Raw genomic sequence first — 20442 nt, 5'->3', positions numbered from 1 at the left:
TTTGCTCCGATTTAGATGAAAATCATCCAGTTTTATGTACAAACTATGCAAGTATGAATGAATATCGTCCCATTTATTTAAATATCCATCAAATTTGTTCATTTTTTTGCTAAATTTCTTCTGAATGTAACCGGACTGGCCCCACGATTCACGGACGGATGCATGTCTGGTTTTGGGGTCGGCGTCGGAGATGCCCTCGGAGCATCTACAGTCGGGCACCCCTAACCCTCCTCATACGCCCGGGCGGACGGCCCGGCCAGTGACCGGTCACGAAAAAGCGACCCTGAAGGGCGCCTCACACGGGTCTCAAATGCCTGGGCTAACCGGCACCCCTCATATCCAGCCCAAAATGTAGGGCCGACACGGGGCGCCCGTGCGCGTCCGCCATGTCGGTCCGGGCCCACGCTTGTCCATTTGACCCGACATATATTCTCCCCATTTGCTGTCGGGCCAAACCCTAGCCACTTTAGTGCACTCCCCTCCACCCCCCTCTGCCAGCCAAGCTCCCGTTCGGCTATCTCCGGCCTTTCTCCATCATGGAGGGCAGTGATACTTCTCCAACGTATCTATAATTTATGAAGTATTCATGCTATTATATTATCTGTTTTGGATGATTAATGGGCTTTACTATACACTTTTATATTATTTTTTGGGACTAACCTATTAACCGGAGGCCCAATCCAAGTTGTTGTTTTTGCCTATTTCAGTGTTTCGCAGAAAAGGAATATCAAACGAAGTCCAAACGGAATGAAACCTTCGGGGGAGTTATTTTTGGAACGGAAGCAATCCAGGAGACTTGGAGTAGACGTAAGGGAAGCAACGAGGAAGCCACGAGGCAGGGAGGCGCGCCCCCCGCCCTCATGGGCCCCTCGTGGCTCCCCTAACCGACTTCTTTCGCCTATATATATATATATATATATATATATATATATATCCATATACCCTAAAAACATCGAAGGACAGAATAGATCGAGAGTTCCGCCGCCGCAAGCCCCTGTAGCCACAAAAAACCCATCGGGACCCTATTCTAGCACCCTGCCGGAGGGGGGATCCCTCACCGGTGGCCATCTTCATCATCCCGGCGATCTCCATGACGAGGAGGGAGTAGTTCACCCTCGGGGCTGAGGATATGTACCAGTAGCTATGTGTTTGGTCTCTCTCTCTCTCTCTCTCTCTCTCTCTCTCTCTCTCTCTTTCTCTCTCTCTCTCGTGTTCTTGAGATGATACGATCTTGATGTATCACGAGCTTTGCTATTATAGTTGGATCTTATAATGTTTCTCCCCCTCTACTCTCTTGTAATGGATTGAGTTTTCACTTTGAAGTTATCTTATCGGATTGAGTCTTTAAGGATTTGAGAACACTTGATGTATGTCTTGTCGTGCTTATCTGTGGTGACAATGGGATATTCACGTGATCTACTTGATGTATGTTTTGGTGATCAACTTGCGGGTTCAATGAACTTATGCATAGGGGTTGGCACACGTTTTCGTCTTGACTCTCCGGTAGAAACTTTGGGGCACTCTTTGAAGTACTTTGTATTGGTTGAATAGATGAATCTGAGATTGTGCGATGCATATCGTATAATCATGCCCACAGATACTTGAGGTGACATTGGAGTATCTAGATGACATTAGGGTTTTGGTTGATTTGTGTCTTAAGGTGTTATTCTAGTACGCACTCTATGATGGATCGAACGGAAAGAATAGCTTCGTGTTATTTTACTACGGACTCTTGAATAGATCGATCAGAAAAGATAACTTTGAGGTGGTTTCGTACCCTACAATAATCTCTTCGTTTGTTCTCCGCTATTAGTGACTTTGGAGTGACTCTTTGTTGCATGTTGAGGGATAGTTATATGATCCAGTTATGTTATTATTGTTGAAAAAACTTGCACTAGTGAAAGTATAAACCTTAGGCCTTGTTTCCTAGCATTGGAATACCGTTTGTGCTCACTTTTATCATTAGTTGCCTTGTTGTTTTTATAATTTCAGATTACAAAACCTATATCTACCATCCATATTGCACTTGTATCACCATCTCTTTGCCGAACTAGTGCACCTATATAATCTACCACTATATTGGGTGTGTTGGGGACACAAGAGACTCTTCGTTATTTGGTTGCAGGGTTGTTTGAGAGAGACCATCTTCATCCTATGCCTCGCACGGATTGATAAACCTTAGGTCATCCACTTGAGGAAAATTTGCTACTGTCCTACAAACCTCTGCACTTGAAGGCCCAACAACGTCTACAAGAAGAAGGTTGTGTACTAGACATCAGGCAGCGGATCTCACGACGACCAGTACAGATCCGTTGGCCGGGGTGTCGCCTCGTGCGGTTTGGAGGAGGCAATGGCGGTCTGCATTGCACTACGTCGCTCCCGGGAGGACAACGACCGACCGACGATGGGATCTGTTCTACGCGAGTCCATTTGCTCGCCGCATCGGGCGCTTAGATCCTCCGGTGCCGGATCATTGCGGTCCTCTCGGGAGCCTTCCAATCTCCCTTTCCCCATCACCTATCCGCGGGAGTACGAGTCCTACCGGGACCGTTGTGCCTGTCGTGGGAAGGAGAGGATGAGGGCTGCCGAGGCCTGCTTCGCTTCGGACATGACGGCGGTGTGGGCAGCCGCAGAGGAGGAAGCCATCCACGCCTGCATTGTAAAGAAGCGGCAGCGGAGAAACACACGCGCCCCCGCCCGAGAGTAGAATCGGGCGGTCCGTGCCATGGCCGAACTGCCCCCCAAGGAGGAGGAGGATAGGGACGTGTCGGACAACTCCGACGATGAGCAAATCTGTCTCGATCCGTATTGCGTCTTTGACCGCTACTTTCGCGAGGAGGACGACAAGGGCTGTCGTGGATGATCTTCTCATAGCTAGCATGTATGTTAAACATGCCAAAATTTGGTAGTCCGGTGACAATGTCTTGATGTAGTAGTCGGTCGATGTGTGTAATGCATGTTTATGTAGTTGCATGAGTTTGTATGATTTTAAAGTATGTTAATTGAGGTGTCCGATTGTCAGAAGGGAAATTTAAGGTGTGATCGGTCAGTTGCAGGCGTCCGAGGGGCTGGATTTGCGAAATCCGGTTGTAGATGCTCTAACAACACATAATTCATCACTAACCTCAAATCGAGTCCTAGTGGTTGTTATCGTGTGCAGCACTGAAACTTCGTTTTGTTTTTCATTTTTTTGCAGATCACTGAAACTTGTCTTGGTAACTACGGGTGTGGTCTTCTATAAGCCACCGAGGTTCCAACGTCGACATTCGCTCTTCCTCTCCGGTACACCATGGAGCCCGCTTTCTCCAGTCCGTTATTTTTGTGCCCTCCCGCAGCAATCCTGACGGGGATGGATGCCGATATTCTGCCACAACCGTTCACCTGCGGATCCGCCGCGCGGCCCGCCCGCTCGAGGCCCCCGCGGAGGCGGCGTTCCGTCCGTCAGATCAGGCAGATCGACGGTGGCGGAGAAGCGACAAGGAGTGTTCCGCGCGAGCGCGCCGCGCAGCGGATCGATCGGGGTTCACGCGGCACGCGGCGCCAGCACGCACCGAGAACATCGCTCTCGGCCCCTGCGGCGAGAGATGTGGAAAACCAGACTGGAAATTCGCTTCCACGATTGTTGCACTCCGTTTCACTTGCACGATACCCCCTGACCTTTCATGGTATTTGCTTATTAGTACCTTGCACTAGTCGGTTGTATAGAATGTTTGTGCTTTGTTTTCAGATGTGTACGTATATCACATGGATGCAGCTGATAGAAAGAAGGCTAGGCATTTTCTGAGGGGGAAGAATTCCTATTTTCCTAGATAGAGCGAGTACGGCTAGTGAAAATAAACATTCCCAAGTTAGAACGTACGTTTGGTACATATTTGCACATTTTGTATGCCGCATGTATGCAATGCACACAAAACTAGACTTGCTTTTTTGATGAAAAACATGGTTGCCAAACTTGTGTTCGTTCGGGCCGGCCTTTCCGTTATTCGCTAGATCTAGTTCCTTTAGATCAAGGTGTCTGATGATACGAACTCGTCATTCAGGATCAAGGTGTTTTTCATCTCATGTTTTGGTACCGTTTCACTTTTTTTTTTGCCATGTTCCCCTTTCTAATTTTATGCACCAAACCAAGGTCTGTGACAGTTATTGACCATGTGCCATCCTTCCATGCTCAACTCCTCTTCAACCTCCATCGGAGGCCTCGTCTCGGGTTTTTAGGCTAGGCAGGCAATTGTAGAGACATGGAGTTCTAAGCTTTCTGGGCATCTTTTGCCTATTTTAAGGGGCATGTTTTTTCTTATCGAATGCTTCGACTTTATCTTCAACCTCCTCATATCCTCTTCAGGGATAAAAGAGAGACCTCTTTTCAAGCGGCCTCTCTTTACTATGCTAACGGGATCGTCACATGTTTCTAGTTGTATGTGTGGGTTGTACTAATCAACGGCGGACCTAGCACCTCATATATTTGCGGCCTTTGTGTGTTGGCGTGGCATCCTCAGGTGTCACTCAGGAACATGTGGACGTTCCCTCGAGGGTGATTCTACACGCGTGCAACGGTGATTGGCGAACCTACGTGTAGCCCGTGGGGCCAACCGGCCACAACTTTTCTATAACAACCCCTTGGTTTTCTAAATTTTATGTATCACTCCTTTAACTTGAGAAGATTACCCCTCCGCAAGGGTTTCCTGCTGGCGCCGCCACGCCACGTGAGTATAATATCTTATATTTACCAAAAATAACTTGAGAAGATTACCTCTCCACAAGGGTCTCCTGCTGGCGCCGCCACCCCACGTGAGTATAATATCTTATATTTACCAAAAAATCATTCACATGCGATTATATAGCATCTCACATTATAAACTCACTGTTGAAGATCACCCAAAAATATGTATGCAAAATTACCTTGTAAACCTTATTTTGAAATATGCGTAGCTGCTGAAAATGACGAAAAACGAGGGGGCAAACTGCAAGAAGGCCAAAACCGAAAAACTACACCGGAATCGCGAGCGTACTCTGCCCCACTACTACCTTCCACCACTTGCCGCCCCTGCCCCTCCCCGCCTCGCCATCTGCGCGTCGTGCTGCCGCGCGGCCTCCCCCCGCACCGCGCTCTCCCGGCGGCCCAGATCCCTCCCCGCTCCGGCGAGCCCGCCCGCCATGGACCGTCTCCGGGCGGGGAGCCCCGTCTACGGGCGGCAGCGCAGCGGGAGCAGCACGGGCTCCACCTCCCCGGGCGGCGTCTCCCCCTCCCACCACCGCTCCTCCTCCACCTCCTCCGCGGCCTCCCTCCCGGGCGCCGCCGCCGCGGGCGTCGGGGGCATCTCCAACGTGCGCCGCACGCAGAACGTCGCCGCGCGCGCCGCGGCCGCCAGGCTCGCGCAGGTCATGGCCTCCCAGAGCGCCGCCGCGGCCGCCGGGGACGACGACGACGAGGACGACTACGCCAACGACCACCCGCCCCCGCCCCCCGCCAGGTTCGGCAGCGGCGCCCGCGCGGGGCACGGCAGCAACGGCGTCTCCCTGCTCGGCCGCACCGCGAGATCTCCCTCCCCTGCGGTAATTCTGCTCCCCGGATCTCCCGCTGGCCCCGCTCGAGGCCGCGTCCCTGCTTCGGATTTGGCTGTTTTGAGCTCGAGCCATGGGCGAATTTAGTCATGGCTGGTCAAATCGCGGTCAAATCGGTGTCAGAGCATGCGTCATTAGTTGAATTTGCAAATGAAGCTAGTTCCCATTGTCTAATGCCATGCGTATTTTTAGTCCCTTTTCATCGGCAGTGTTCGGCAGATTGATGAGTGATTACGATTTTTGAATTGGTGTCTCTGATCTGCTCAATTTGCTTGCTCTGTGGCCTTCTGCTAATTTGATCTCCTCGTGTTTTCATTAGTTAGGTCGGAACATTGTAGAGCCGCCTCCTACAGTCCGCTCAGCATCAGCCGGGAGGACAGCGGCCATTGCATCACGACCGACCGCTACAGTGGTTCCACCAATCAAAACCAGCACTACGATCCGAACCCCGTCTCCTATCCCGCCTGTGGCTGTGGAGTCTCCAGTGGAGCGCCCTCGACAGAAAAGGTACATGAAGTGACATACCCGCTGATCATTGGTCTTGACGCCCTAAAATGGAGGTTACCGATTAGTTAATACATCTACAGGCAGCAAATTATAATTTATTTAAAGAATTCAACATCATGTGAACCGCACCCCTACATTTTCTGTATGTTACCATGGGCACTGCATTCCTTGTTGCATTTGTGCATCAATTTTTTCGAATTACCACATTATTAACTTTTTTTTCTACCTCGAGTTTCCCTGCACCCCTTTTCTATATATCCTAATGAGAAGAGCAACATGTATATGTTCTGAACTTTCCTGCTCCAGGTTTGATACAGCGCCACTTAACTCTAGAGAATCAGCGCCACGGAGAGAGTCATCTACGCTTCAAGATGAGGTTTTCTTTTTTCTATGGAAACTACTCCATCCGTTTCTAACTAGATAACATTCTAATTGCACAGAAACCAAGGAACATATGCAATATTCATATTTCTCACTCAAGACATTCATTAGGACACCTATTCTCTCGTGGTCTGGGTTACTAATCTGTAGTAGTAAATGACTTCGGAAATAACAATTTAGACAATGAAGATGAGGGGCGTCCCAGGGAAAAGAGATGGTACAGAAGGTCACATTGATATTGTGCAGTCTCATGTTTCTAGGAACAAATTTGAAAGCTGGAATGGCATGTTTTGGGGAACAGAGGAAGTGGTTATTTGCATTTACTCATACTTTCTGGTTTAGCTGTTAGATTTTTTTTACTAGAGAACTGAATAGTTGAAGAATGCATAAGCTATATGAAGACTAATGCACTGATGTCTTACAGCTTGATATGCTACAAGAGGAGAATGAAAGCGTTCTAGACAAGGTAATGACAAACACCATCATATAGTGCAATGCACTAATACTTTATATGACGGGCTTATCTAAGCTTATTCTGAATATGGAACAACAGTTACGGCGTGCTGAAGAAAAGTGCGAGGAAGCGGAAGCTAGGGCCAAGGAGCTTGAGAAACAGGTGAAATTAGGATCCACTAAAAAAAAATCTCCTGATGTGTTATTTTGACATGCTTGCTCATTTGTGAAACGTATTTGGAGTCCTTCTCAACTATAGAGTTCTGAAATATTGGAATAAATCAATCCTTATGTGTCAAGAGAATGCACGTGTTCCTTGTAAAAATGAGCTCTATGCACCTTACGTTTGCTAATATCATAATTTACTAATATACGAAGGTAGCTGCTCTCGGAGACGGGGTATCCTTAGAAGCTCGCCTCTTGAGCAGGTTTGTTCCATGCCTGAATATGCCAATTTCACAAGTCTAGAACTGGTCATAGCATAACATTTACAATGAATGCTGGCAGGAAGGAAGCGGCACTTAAACAGCGGGAGGTTAGTTATTCTTGTGTTCTACTCATGGGTTGCTGCGAAGTCACCTTTTCATTCTGTTTATTTAGCCAGGATCTTGATGTGTATGGTGAAATTGCCTCTAATGTCGTCTATTATTCAAACAAGAGGACAAATCCTCTGCAGAAGTCCCATGCCATTGTTTCGTAGTTGTTGTTGTGTCTAAATGCATATTACCATGCTAGACCCTTACTCCAAAATTTTGCCGAATGAGTGATCTTCTGTATGCATTTAACAGTTGAAGAGTTGGTCAACACTTGAGTGATCTTCTGTATTTTATTTGTATATATGTGTCCATAGGCTGCACTAAAGGCTGCAAGGGAATCAAATGATGGTAGAAATGGAGAAGTATCAACAATAAAGCATGAGCTTGAGGTAATGATACACTTAACATCTGGCAGCTTTTGTTGGTTTGTATATGGTCTTATATTTAACTCATTTGTGTTCACCCATGCATTAAACAGTCTGCCAAAGAGGAGGTTGCAGCTGTTATGGACCAGCTAAAGGAGGCAGAGTCCGAATCAAAGGCTCTCCGGTCCATGACTCAGAGAATGATCTTAACCCAAGAAGAAATGGTTGGTCTGATTTATGTACTATCGTAATCACTTTGTTTGTTCGTGACATGGATTTTGATCTATTTGCAACTTTATGCTAGGAAGAGGTTGTCCTAAAAAGGTGCTGGCTTGCACGTTATTGGGGCTTAGCAGTTCAATATGGTAAGTTGCCTATGAAACCATTGTGGTATATTGTTCAACATGATGTCATTGTCCACTTGCCCAGTATGATCTATTCTCTAATTATGCTCGCTAGGCATTTACTGAAATCAAAGCTTATGTGCACTCATGATGCGAATAATCTCTGGAGAAATGTTATCTACTGCTCTCTCTTGAAATGATGCTGACTGGCTGGGCTTCTTTCTAAACTGAGAACTGTAGGGGAGACCTTGACACTAAATTTATCAATACATTGATGATACATATGTACAAGAGTCTTTTGTTTTTTTTGGGGGGGGGGGGGGGGTCTAAGCTAAAATGCGCGTATTTTATAACTATCGTGAAAAAAGAATTGTGAAAAGTCAATTACTATGTTTGGTAAATTTTATTAAAGATAGATAAATTTATATCCAATGGTTTTGCTCTCACATCTTATCTCGTATATTTTGGAACACAACAATATCTCTCTCTGCAAGTGATGAGAAAAAGAACAGCTACCCAAACGCCCTCACGTATCTACAAGCAGCTCAACCAAACACGATTGTCATGAGCCATAGACTACAAAACAAAGTCTTGAAAATAGTAGGAATGTATAGGATAGCACCCTGTTACAGAATAAAATAAGGGAAAGTAAAATAAGCTAAGCACCAGCAGGAAGGGCGCCGAAGAGGATTATACAGGCAATTTTACATGGATGGGATGCTTCCTTAGATAGCTAGCTTCCATGGATATTTAGCAGGTATTTTGACTGTATGGTTGATGTTTTAGCTTTGTTAGGCTGCCCTGATGTCCTAGGGACTGTTTTGCACTTTGCTCTATGGCTGACAAAAGATCAAGTGTGATGTGGACTGTGGTAGGATCAAATGAGAGCTAATTAGTTGTAAAGACTTTGTAATTTTGTGCTATCTGTTTTTTTAAGTGCAAAAGTGGTCATAGTGGATACTAATAATCTGTGGTGTCAGTAGAGTAGGCACATTTGTCTCAGCCTCACCCCAAAGTTGGGGCTGGTTCAGGCTTAGACCAGTGGAGCTAACTGGCCAATTGCCAACCCGTTCAGGCCAGCCCAACTACGTGTAGGGCTGGGTCTGTGCCTATATTAGGAGACCAAAAGGAACAGGACCTGGCAAAGGCTCTTCCTGGAAAATGCTCAAGTCTAGTTCACACGAGCAAGCAAGGCTAATTTTTGCATGTACTTCTATTCCTATCCTGTTTTTGGTTATCTGATGGCCTCCTAATAAACTTGAAGGAGTTTATCCCGAGATCGCGGTGTCAAAGCATGAACATTGGTCATCTTTAGCCCCTCTTCCTCTTGAGGTTGTTCTCTCTGCTGGTCAAAAGGCTATTAAGGAGGAGCCTCGTAAGCAAGGTAAGTCTACATTTTTATATTGTATAAGTTGTAGATCCCAGTTTATTCCATGCACACTCCAATGAACTATTCTTAGAATTCATTCAAGCAGGTGAGGATGATGCTCAGAGGAGAAATAGGCTTGTGCGAGAAATGAGTGACGTAATGGGAGAAGGCAACATTGAGAGCATGCTCTCAGTTGAAATGGGACTTAGGGAGCTTTCATCTTTGAAGGTATTCGTCTGCCCTTTTCACCAGCTTATGTTAACTGCTATTTTCTAGATTTCTCAATTGCAAAACTGCAGATGTACACTTGCAAACTTAAAATGCAGGAACAAGCTTCTGCAGCAAAACTCGTGGGGCATTAGCTGGCTTGCACATTATTGGGCAAATTATTTATGCTTGCTAGGCAGTTAATAGCTCCTCTACTCTTCTGCAAAGTTTACCTTAGCCTCTCCTGATTTAGCACAATGGAATGCTTAGGTGGAAACACAATCTAGTTTGTTGGCAGAGTTTTCCTTGTGCCAAAAGTAGGAAGGGATCGATGGGAATTCTAATGCAACAGTGGGGCTCAAAAGTATCATTTGTATGGGGATTCTTTCAACTATTGTACAAACGAAACAGGTCATATGTGCAGTTTTGCTCTTCTATTACCATACAGTTCCTCTCCTTTCTGCAACTGCTCACTGGCTTGGCTTAGCACTCTGATTTCGAGTCGCTCGACTACTCGCGACTAGTCGTCGACTAGTCAAATGAGTCGCACTGGCAGGGTCAGCTCAGCCTGGCGACTCGACTAGTCGTGTTTTCTGGGTCGAACGACTCAATTTTTTTGGGGCCCACCTGTGATATGTTTGTTTTACTGTATTTGCTTGCCCATCCCCCCCTGGAAAACTAGACCGAAGCAGTTCCCCCTCCCCTCCGACCCAACCCTCTCCTTGGCAGCCGCAGCCCCCCATGGTTGCTGGCTTGCTGCTCCTCCCCTCCTCCCCTTGTTGCTGCTGTGGATCTGCTCCTCCCCTGGTTGCTGCTGCTGCTAGTCTGCTCCTCCCTCCTCCCCTGGTTGTTGCTGCTGCTGGTCTGCTCCTCCCCTCCTCCCCTAAGCTACCAAGCAGAAGCACTAGAGGTCTAGAGCAGATCAGAGCAAAAGGAAAAGAGATGATACAGGATAGTGCTTCTGTATGGTAGTTTTATTGTACCTACTACCTACTGCTTAACTCATGTCGACTCGTCGCATGTCGACTCGTCGACCATGAGTCTAGACTAGTCACGACTAGTCTAGAGTCACCCCCCCTGAGTGACTCGTTGACTCATTGACTCAAAAACATTAGCAGTCACTGTGGTTCTCAATTTTGTTATTGTCATGTAGGTGGAAGATGCTGTTGTGGTTGCACTTGGTCAACACCGGAGACCTAGCATAGTTCGGCAATTCACATCAGGTTTGCCTTTTGTATTATTTCAATCATGGAGAACTGCTTCCTTACTATACATGATGCTACAGCTTTATTATTAGGCTTCACTTTACTGAACAAATTGTAATCCTCTGTCTGCAATTTATTTGCTTCTTTCTTTATCTGCTTTTAAGTCTGGCGCTGTAAAGGCAGGGTACATGACCTGACATAACTATTTTCAAGGTTCATTAGCAAAACTTTTGTACGGTGTGTTTATCAACAATCGACAGGGTCTCCTGCCAAAGTTTGAGATTTGCATGTCCTATAATTTGGTGTATCCATTTGTAACATTACAAATCCCTCACATAATTAATTCAATGGTCTTACCAATAACTGTTTCACTAACGCCCAGATTTGGTAGTGGTCATTACATGAAACAAAAAAAGTGTTGATCGTCGCGTATCATCTGCAGGTGCATGCACTATTTTTTTCCATAGGAATGATTTCCCAACGCGTCAATTCAGATGCAATTACGTGTCTTTGCTTGCATTCTTACTAAGCAAGTTAAAATTTCTTTTCAGATTATAAATCACCTGGCGAACCTAAATTCTTGGAGGCATTTGGTAATACCTCCTTTATTCTCTTGTAGATTATCTTTCTGAACTTTCCTTTTACTGTTTGACATTGTATTATATGTATACATTTTAACTTGATTTTAATTCCGTTAAACTGAAACTATTTGACATATTGCAGACCTTAGCAACGAGGAGGCGGAGGATGTTAGCTTCAAGCATGTAAGCCTTCAGTAATGTGAATTGTTGATTTTTTTTCTCTTCCAAATATTACTTTTTTTTATGGACTCCATACCACCAAATGCAGGCATGGCTTATATACTTCTGGAGAAGAGCCAAAACTCATGGTATCGAGGAAGATATTGCTGACGAACGGCTTCAGTTTTGGATTGCTCGAAACGCGGTTGCTCCAAATTCTCATGACGCTATAGATGGTATGATGCTTGTTCCCTATTACCTACGTATTACTGTTAAAAGACTAGCTATTGGCAGATACCTGTCTTAAACGACTAGTTTATCTCAATATTTAATTAGATTGCTCTTAGAAACCATTTCAGTAATGACTTGCAGGGATCCAAAAGATTGTCGTAATCATATTTATGCATAAACCAGATAAGGTTCCTGTACAGAAGCATTTTCAGTGTTCCCTGCTGTTTGTATTTTTCAATCGTTTTGTGCCTGGTTTAATGCACGCTTTCTAACTTTTCTAGGTTACTGGAACAATGCCGTGAATTCCCATTCCCTGTGTTTACTGAACAACGTGTGTCTTGTCACTGCAGTGGAGCGAGGTCTGACAGAGCTCAGGAAATTGGGCATAGAGCAGCAGCTGTGGGAGGGCACACGTGCAGACATCGACGAAGCTGCCTCGGCGGCGATGGAGGACGAATAGGGAGGGCGCGCGACATGAGTTCATGATCGGTTGTCTATGCTAGTGTATCACCCCAGTTTTGGACAGACAGGGAGCTCCGGTTCCCAGCAGGTCTCAGGCCCTTGGTATACCATGGAATCATCGGTCTCCAAGCAGCAGCGATGCTTCAGTCCTCCAGCGTTGAGCAGTGGACGTGTCCAGATTCCGACGAATTTGTGTAGCCGATTTTATCTCCTTGTTGCATTAGTTCCGTGGAATGTGTAATTGGCTTTGTCCTGGCAAAGACGATGATGACCTCACCTCATCTCACCTGGTAATTGTGAATTTCTGTGATTACTCCGTCTCCATGTTCGCTCTCTGCTGTCTGGTCTCACGAACTGAACGAATGAGCAGAGAGCAAGCCATCTTGTGTATGCGCCCCACTCAGAGAGAAAAAAAGAGATGCACCACCTGTTAACTACCGTTGGTTCTCCACTTGTCCTGCTGAGCTTCTGCTGTAATCTGTGTGGTAAAGACTGGCCTTATCACGAAAATCCGAATCTTTGTTCCATGCACCGTGAGCTGACTTTTTTGCGGGGGTTGATGCAGGGTCTGAGGTTGGGATGGGAACGCGACTCTTGGGGAGGGAGTTTACTACTAGCGCAGAGACGGTTGGACAGGTGAAAGCTCCCCTCCGCTCTCCTGTCTCGCTGCCCGTCCCTCTCGCTCGTCACATGCCCTGCGATTTCCAGGCCCCCAGAATAGACAGAGCCCAACTCAGACTCGTCCTGCACGGACACCACGTTGCAGAACCCAGTACGTTTTCGCTCGAGTGTGTTCTCCGACATGATTACCACCACCCTGTGTACATACAATACGATACGACTGTGTGTGTGCATACACCACGATCGACTGCGACGGAATCTCCTAGGCGGCGTGCTGCATCGGGGCGGATCTCCACCGGTTTCCTCGCGCCGAGGGCAGAGCCCGCGGCGCGTCGCTGGCCGGCGGCGATTGGCGTGGATGACGGACGGTCCGATCCGGTCCGCACCATACGCGCTAGCTGGGAATTGATCGCCTTGTCGATGGACCGATCGCTAGACGCATCCATCTCTTCTTCTTTTTGGGGGGTGGAGGGTCAAGAATGGTTTAGGGGCTTCACGGGAAGCCTGGGACGCGCTGCCGCTCTCCGTCGCTCGCCTTTGCTGCCTCCTATTTATTCTCCACTCCCTTTCATACCTCGCGCCCCTGGGCATTCATTCGTCCATCCATGGTGGCCATGGACGCTCATTCCCTCGCCTACACGTTAAAGCCAGCCAGCGATCCATCGACCGATCGATCGGGCCTCGCTGTCGTACCGTCGCCGTCTCATACGGTTGGCGCTCGCCACTGCTTTCTACTATAGCTTAGACCACAGTTAGGTACAGCCATGTAGTATGTACGTACACTGTATGCATGCGTACGTGCAGGGAAAATACATGCATGCTTGCTTGCTTGCTTGCATGCATGACGAACCAAACATCACTTCTGATCCGTCGATCGAGCGCACGCAAAATAACTGATCATGAGTTCATGACACCGCATGCATGCCTCGTGGATATGGCTAAGACATATGTTTATCTGCTTCTGCTATGTGTTATGTATACTTGCACACAAGGGCCTCGGCATGACATCTACTCCCTCCCTTCCTAAATATAAGTCTTTGTAGAGATTTTACTATGGACTAGATACGAAGCAAAATGAGTGAATCTACACAGTAAAGTGCATCTATATACATCCGTATGTGGTTTATAGTGGAATCTCTACAAAGACTTACATTTAGGAACGGAGGGAGTATGTATGTATGTATCATGATGATGTGCATTGCGTAGATGTTGATTTAGTTCTGAATGATGTTAGTACGTACTACAGGGTATAGACGATGGACGACACTTCTACTGCTTGTATGCAGCTGCTCCTCCAAGTGGCACCTACAAGTGGCCCTCTCAAACCAATCAATGGTTTCGATCTAATCAAATCTTGCTAGTTGTAGCTGTACAAAGTTGCAAGTGACCTTTCTTTTTTTGACAGCTTTTTTTTTTGACAGCTAGTTGCAAGTGACCTTTCAGCGGTACGTACCTGAGATGTACAGGGAGTTTAAACAGCGGCGATCACATTCATGCCCCTTCAACGGCTGAATCGCATTAACTAATTCAGTGGCGCATTCATTTGTACTTCTATCCGAGGGAGGTTCCTATATTATTTAGCCCAAACTAAAACAACATTAATCTGTTCTAAAGAAAGTAGTCCAAAAATATGAATATTAGTATTAAAACTGCACCTAATATTTTGCAAGGGAGATAGTAATCTGCCTATATTTAGCCCAAACTAAACAACATTAATTTGTGCTAAAGAAACTACTCCAAAATATGAACATTAGTGTTAAAACTGCACCTAATATTTTGTAAGGGAGATAGTAATCTGCACAAATAACAGTCTCCTTTTTTTTTATCATTGTACTATTTACTAACTTCTATTTTTTCTTTGTTTATACAAACCTCAAAGACTTCTATTTTTACAACGAAGACTTGTTAACCTATATTTTTTCACATGAACCCTTCTCCTACTATACCTGTCAAGAGGTAATAATACTATTAGCCACCAGATCACAAAAAGGTACAGTTTGGGCGTGTCTAAACATTTCTCACGATAGGAATCCAATCAACTTGCGACTTGGTCATACACAACAACTAATCGAATTTGGAGTCTCGTACGTTCTTTAGAAAATGACCACCTAAGCATGATAAATATCCAATCAACTTGTGACTTATCGTACACCAACAATTTGTTTTACAATAGTCAAACTCGTAATTTCTATTATACCATATCACAAGTTGTTGCAGAGCACCAATTAACAACGAGTTGCTTTAGCGTGCCAACTTGTCGGCCTGTGATTTAGTTCTTCAATCATATAGGAAGAGGTCGCATCAGATTTTTATTTGTTTGGCATATTGGAAGATAAACTCGTGGTCTCTGTAGATATGATGCACACAACTAACTTGGCAACACGTACTTTCTCCGATGATAGTAGACCGCATAGTGTCCACATCAAATTAGGCCGGCAAAAGACAAGAAAAATTGAATTCCCTTCCTCTCGCTTTGCACACATGTGAGTGCTGGTGGGGAGGGCAAACCTTTTTGAGTTTTCCCTCCAATAATTCCATTCCATTGTGTTGCATCCGATGATGTTCTCTTTCTCAGCTCCGGCAGGGTCACAAGATGCATGGGAGAGCTTGTAATTGGCATTGTGCACATACACACTCACTCACACACTCGAGGGGCTGAGGAGGAATTCAATCATGTATCCTTCCCTCATTCTCAAACCGTGAACAGAATGATCTCCCTTTTTTACCACATTTTTTTAGAGAAGCATGCAACCATTGAACTATCATGTGAATAAAGATAATGCAAGCAAACAACCCAAACTGTGGCAAATATGTCATATCCGGCTGCAGCGGCACTTAGACGAAGGCTAGAGTTGGATTATGTTGAATGGAGGCTAGGAACTACATTTTTCGTAGTTATGCGGCAACAACTATACCTATTGAGTTTTTTTTTTTCGAAAAGGAGGATGACCCCCGGCCTCAACTATACCTATCGAGTTGGTTGATGATTATCTACACGTCCGGAACACCACATAAATACGCTTCGTTAACCGACTTTCGTACCATACACAAAATTGAAACAAATTTTGTTACACATTTTAGCCAAAGCCGAGACAAGTTAGTTTTGCAAAGTGAGTGGCAAAGCATTTCTTGCTTCTTTTCATGGTTTGAAGTAAGCATCTCTTTCGTTTGCAGTACGCTTCTCTCTTTTTGTTTGTTTGAAGGTTCTCTTGTGGGCAAACAATACAAGAAAAACCAACAGAGAGCATTTCATTTTTTGCACAACACCCTTCAAAGATAATGAGAAACAAAAAGGCCAGCTCATTCTCCATCCGTGGCACCGCACACGTGTCGCCCTGCCAGCAAAACCTTTCTTGTAAAAACTTGCGATGTTTAATCTCCTCCCGTCCTTCCATCTTAGCTCACACACAGGGAAACCTTCATGCCAACTCACTATTTGATCCTTCGATTAGGTGCAACAACTTCCATTTGCTACAAGACGGCGCAAACGTTGCGTAAAAACAACACTCATGTTTTTTTATGTGGAAGAAGACAAAAGCTTACTGTTCCCAAGTGATGCATATACGCACTCCATCTCCATGTAAGAAACCACGGCGCATGGCACACAGAATTCTCATGCTTTTCGTGTCCGCCGAATCTTCCTCTTCTTTTACATGTCACATACATACGTGTGCCTTAGCCACTGACAAACATATCCATGGCTATGGTCCGTTTATCACTCTTCCAAAAGAAGAACCATACTTCTCCGCAAAAAAAGAAGAAGCTATACTTGCAAAACTAAAAATAAACCACACCTCAGGTTTCCCGTGGAGTGGCGGAGTTGGGGAGGGGCAATGACCCTAGTCACCATGGTTCAAATTTCGCGCCAAAAAGCATTTAACAAGGAGGAATTTTGCGAGTTTCGTATAATTACGTTCCACCTCTTTTAAACGTAGAAATGTGTTAAGGAGGCATACTCGTGTTGCGCGATCATCGCGCGACGTTGTTTTCACCTATTGCCTTGACGGTCGGATGTACCTTTGAGATTCGTGCGACGGTGCATCGGACGGCCATGATTTCCAAAAGCATCCGGATGTAACATATTTTAGCTGTACACGCTGCCACTGGCCTCTGCGTGCCTATAAGAAGGGAAGGTAGCAACCCGAACCCAGTACCCAAGGAGGGGCTGGAGTTGCAGAGATAAGTTGCAGTAACTGACCTTGCGAACTTGCCAAGAATCTGTGGGAGGGGAGGGCGTGATGGAGAACTCGGCGGCGGCGGTGGGGGTGGAGAAGGAGGACGAGCTGGTGGGGGCCGGCGGGGGCGACTGGGGGTACCTCACGTCGGAGGCGATGGCGACGGCCGGGTTCCCGGCGTTCGGGTTCCCCTGCGGCGCCAGGGGCGGCGTCACGCCCGCGCCGACCTCGGCGTCGCTGCTCATGTCCATGGAGCACGCCGCGCTGTTCGACTACAACGCGGCCTTCCCGTCGTCGTCGTCCTCCGCCGCCGCCGCGCCCCCGGCCTACCACGACTTCGGGTCCGGCGGCAACCCCTTCAGCGTCGACGCCCCGCCGTTCCTTCTTGAGGCCCCGCCGCCGCTGACGGTGGCGCCGGGAGGGCAGAAAGGGGGGTTCTTGGCGCCCCCGCTGTCGGCGTTCGGCGACGGCATGGGGTGGGACGACGAGGACGAGCTGGATCAGCAGAGCGTGGACGCCTCCTCCTTGGGGGTCTCGGCCTCGCTGGAGAATGCCGTGGTCGGCGCGCCGGGGGGAGGTGGCGGCGGCGGCAACGGGAAGGGCAAGAAGAAGGGGATGCCGGCCAAGAACCTGATGGCGGAGCGCCGGCGCAGGAAGAAGCTCAACGACCGCCTCTACATGCTGCGCTCCGTGGTGCCCAAGATCAGCAAGGTGAGGAATGCTCCCGCCGTCAGTTCTGTGGAAATTAATCATCTACTTGTTCCTATACATATTATTGTCAATTTACAAGTTTTAGTTCATGATGTGAGTATATTAGGATGGATTGTTACTGCACTTGATGCTGAATTTTGGTGATGAATTCTTGAATTGGGACGAATTTATGTCACAAAAGTACCCATTTTTAGTAGTAGATCTATGGCACTCTTAGTGTCATGCTGGTTCTTATCTAGTACCATGTCCAGGAAGTAATAAAACTTGTACATTATCTGAAAAGAAAAATCTATAGCTGCGTTTCGAGCGCGGGAAATTTTCTTATGTCTTGCAGGAATTGAACTTATTCACGTGAAATGGGAGCGATAAAACTATTCCATTGTCCGCAAAATCTCTTGGCCCCGTTCGGAGCGCGGGAATTTTCTTATTGAATTTGTTCACGTGAAACGGGGAGCAATAAAACCCTTCAATTGTCTAAATAATTTCTAGGCTCCGTGAAATTCACGCGTTGCAAAACATTTTTTGTCATGACAAATTCGTGGAAATTTAGCACGATGAATCCCTTCTCAGCTTGTTGAAGGTTTGTCTTACTGTTCTGCCTTGGTAAATTTCAGTACTGAACCCACCAGCCAAATGGGTTTATTGGGGAATTTTTCTTTTGATGTTCAAGCGTTGGAGGTTTCTGTCTTTTGTTTGTTTCCTTGGAAAAGTCCAATTTCTGCATGTTTTGGCGTGTAAAGTGCATTTTCCTCCAGTTGTTTCATGTAATCAACTTGCTTTTCTTCACAATCATCAGGATAGTTTTGAACAGTAAACAAGGATCTTCTCTGAAGTAAATCTCATGGTGCATATGACATGTTACAGTCTAGCCATTTTCCTAGTGTATCAGCAGAACATGATTATGTCAAGATGTTAATAATTCTAAGTTTTCTAACAGTGTTTGCATGGTTGTATGCTACATCCTCTGTTCCTAAATATAACAGTGTTTGCATGGTTGTAACAGAGGTAATAATTTGTAGTAGTTGATCGGCAGCTCATCACCACTATTGTTTTCCTGTGCAATCCAACAATTTTCCTAGCGTATCGACAGAACATGGCTATTATGTCTAAAAATACTGTTAATTCTAACAGTGTTTGCACTGTTGCATGATAATCTGTAGTTGCCGATCAGCAGCTCACCACCTGTTTCCTTCTCCTGTGTCATCAGATGGACAGGGCTTCAATCCTTGGTGACGCAATTGACTACCTGAAGGAGCTCCTGCAGAGGATCAGTGATCTTCACAGCGAGCTGGAGTCTGCTCCCAGCTCTGCTGCACTCGGTGGACCATCGACAGCCAATAGCTTCCTCCCGTCGACGCCCACCCTGCAGCCGTTCCCCGGCCGCATCAAGGAGGAGCGGTGCCCGCCGGCCCCGTTCCCTAGCCCCAGCGGTCAGCAGGCGACGGTCAGTCCATTTCTTTCTGCCATGCCATGGAGCTTGATGCTCCTTGTCCATTGTGTCATTGTGCATGAACAGAGCAGTGGAACTCAACTGTGCTTGGTTGGTTGTGTGCGTGGTTCAGGTTGAGGTGAGGATGAGGGAGGGGCAGGCGGTGAACATCCACATGTTCTGCGCGCGCAGGCCGGGCATCCTGCTGTCCACCATGAGGGCGCTGGACAGCCTCGGCCTCGACATCGAGCAGGCCGTCATCAGCTGCTTCGACGGCTTCGCCATGGACGTCTTCCGCGCCGAGGTTCGTTTGTAATTCCCGCCCAAAAACTCTCTCCTCTGCTCCACTGTGCAGCTGCGGCGATGCATGCTGATCCTGTCGGTCGGTGACAGTGTGCATTTCGATCAAATCAAATCCAATCCTGCCGTTGCCTGCTGTTCACCATCTTTACTGTTCTGTTGTGTTGTTCTGGGTGTCCAGCAATGCAGGGAGGGCCCTGGGCTCCTGCCGGAGGAAATTAAGGCCGTGCTCCTGCACTGCGCCGGTCTCCAGAACGCGATGTAGGCGAGTGAACCCCGGGAGACAAGACCGCCAGGACGGTGATGATCATCATGGGCAGGTCTCTCCTGACTGTCTGGTCAGGATGATGCTAGATGTACAAAAACTTTGTGCTGTTCCGTTCCTTTTTACCAGTTTCTTGGACAACTTCATGGGATGAGGCTCGCCATCTCCCTCCCCGCAGACATGAGACCGGGATCTCGGTCGATCTTGTTTCTCTCTGTGGTCGTGAACCTGTGTGATGTAATGGTTATCTTTTCCTACCGTTGAACTATCTCCGGTCAGTCGGTCCTCCATGGACCATGGTGAAATGAGATGAGGCAGAATATGAACCGAGTGCATTTCCTTTTGCAAACATAGCATACCCCATGGCCATGGCGTCGTCCTCGTCGTGCCCGCATATTTCCAAGAGATTCAGCCTGTCAGGGGGACAATGATTGCATGCATGCAGCTCGTAGCACGCTGCAGACGTACGAGCTGCGGCGGGACCGAATTGATTTCTCTGGCCGCTTGTGGTTACTGTTTTTCGAATCAACTCCGGCCTCTTGTGGTTTATGCGATGCAAACTGTTTCTGTAGCATTTGC

At 46.8% G+C, this 20442-nt stretch overlaps 2 protein-coding genes across 3 annotated transcripts; both read left to right on the top strand.

Annotated features, from left to right (window-relative positions):
- The first annotated feature begins 5020 nt into the window (after positions 1 to 5020).
- On the top strand, positions 5021 to 12800 carry LOC123072108 (coiled-coil domain-containing protein SCD2). Of its 2 annotated transcripts, none has more exons than XM_044495664.1 (17): positions 5021 to 5553; positions 5882 to 6069; positions 6376 to 6445; positions 6875 to 6916; positions 7004 to 7066; positions 7282 to 7331; positions 7411 to 7438; positions 7754 to 7828; positions 7918 to 8028; positions 8109 to 8169; positions 9413 to 9532; positions 9609 to 9745; positions 10878 to 10947; positions 11481 to 11522; positions 11653 to 11693; positions 11779 to 11905; positions 12251 to 12800. In XM_044495664.1, exons 1-17 carry the CDS (start codon positions 5155 to 5157, stop codon positions 12358 to 12360), a joined length of 1734 nt encoding a protein of 577 aa, XP_044351599.1. In that variant the 5' UTR covers positions 5021 to 5154; the 3' UTR covers positions 12361 to 12800. The 2 variants fall into 2 exon arrangements, with proteins under 2 accessions (XP_044351599.1, XP_044351600.1); XM_044495665.1 differs by having other exon boundaries at positions 5022 to 5553; positions 9624 to 9745.
- A 4335-nt stretch (positions 12801 to 17135) lies between these two features.
- On the top strand, positions 17136 to 20198 carry LOC123072107 (transcription factor ICE1). Its single transcript, XM_044495663.1, has 4 exons — positions 17136 to 17869; positions 19077 to 19313; positions 19432 to 19602; positions 19780 to 20198. Exons 1-4 carry the CDS (start codon positions 17222 to 17224, stop codon positions 19861 to 19863), a joined length of 1140 nt encoding a protein of 379 aa, XP_044351598.1. The 5' UTR covers positions 17136 to 17221; the 3' UTR covers positions 19864 to 20198.
- The last annotated feature ends 244 nt before the right edge of the window (positions 20199 to 20442 follow it).

This window comes from Triticum aestivum, chromosome 3B, assembly GCF_018294505.1.
Source record: "Triticum aestivum cultivar Chinese Spring chromosome 3B, IWGSC CS RefSeq v2.1, whole genome shotgun sequence".
Taxonomy (NCBI): Eukaryota; Viridiplantae; Streptophyta; class Magnoliopsida; order Poales; family Poaceae; genus Triticum; species Triticum aestivum.
This window is presented reverse-complemented; position numbering and strand designations above follow the sequence as displayed.

What these genes read in the sequence shown, in the direction of transcription:
- LOC123072108 (XM_044495664.1), top strand. Translation starts at nt 5,155, where the DNA reads ATGGACCGTCTCCGGGCGGGGAGCCCCGTCTACGGGCGGCAGCGCAGC. An exon ending in GAGCGCCCTCGACAGAAAAG is followed by an intron (nt 6,070 to 6,375) that starts GTACATGAAGTG and finishes TTCCTGCTCCAG; the next exon opens with GTTTGATACAGCGCCACTTA. An exon ending in CATCTACGCTTCAAGATGAG is followed by an intron (nt 6,446 to 6,874) that starts GTTTTCTTTTTT and finishes GATGTCTTACAG; the next exon opens with CTTGATATGCTACAAGAGGA.
- LOC123072107 (XM_044495663.1), top strand. Translation starts at nt 17,222, where the DNA reads ATGGAGAACTCGGCGGCGGCGGTGGGGGTGGAGAAGGAGGACGAGCTG. An exon ending in TGGTGCCCAAGATCAGCAAG is followed by an intron (nt 17,870 to 19,076) that starts GTGAGGAATGCT and finishes CTGTGTCATCAG; the next exon opens with ATGGACAGGGCTTCAATCCT. An exon ending in CCAGCGGTCAGCAGGCGACG is followed by an intron (nt 19,314 to 19,431) that starts GTCAGTCCATTT and finishes TGCGTGGTTCAG; the next exon opens with GTTGAGGTGAGGATGAGGGA.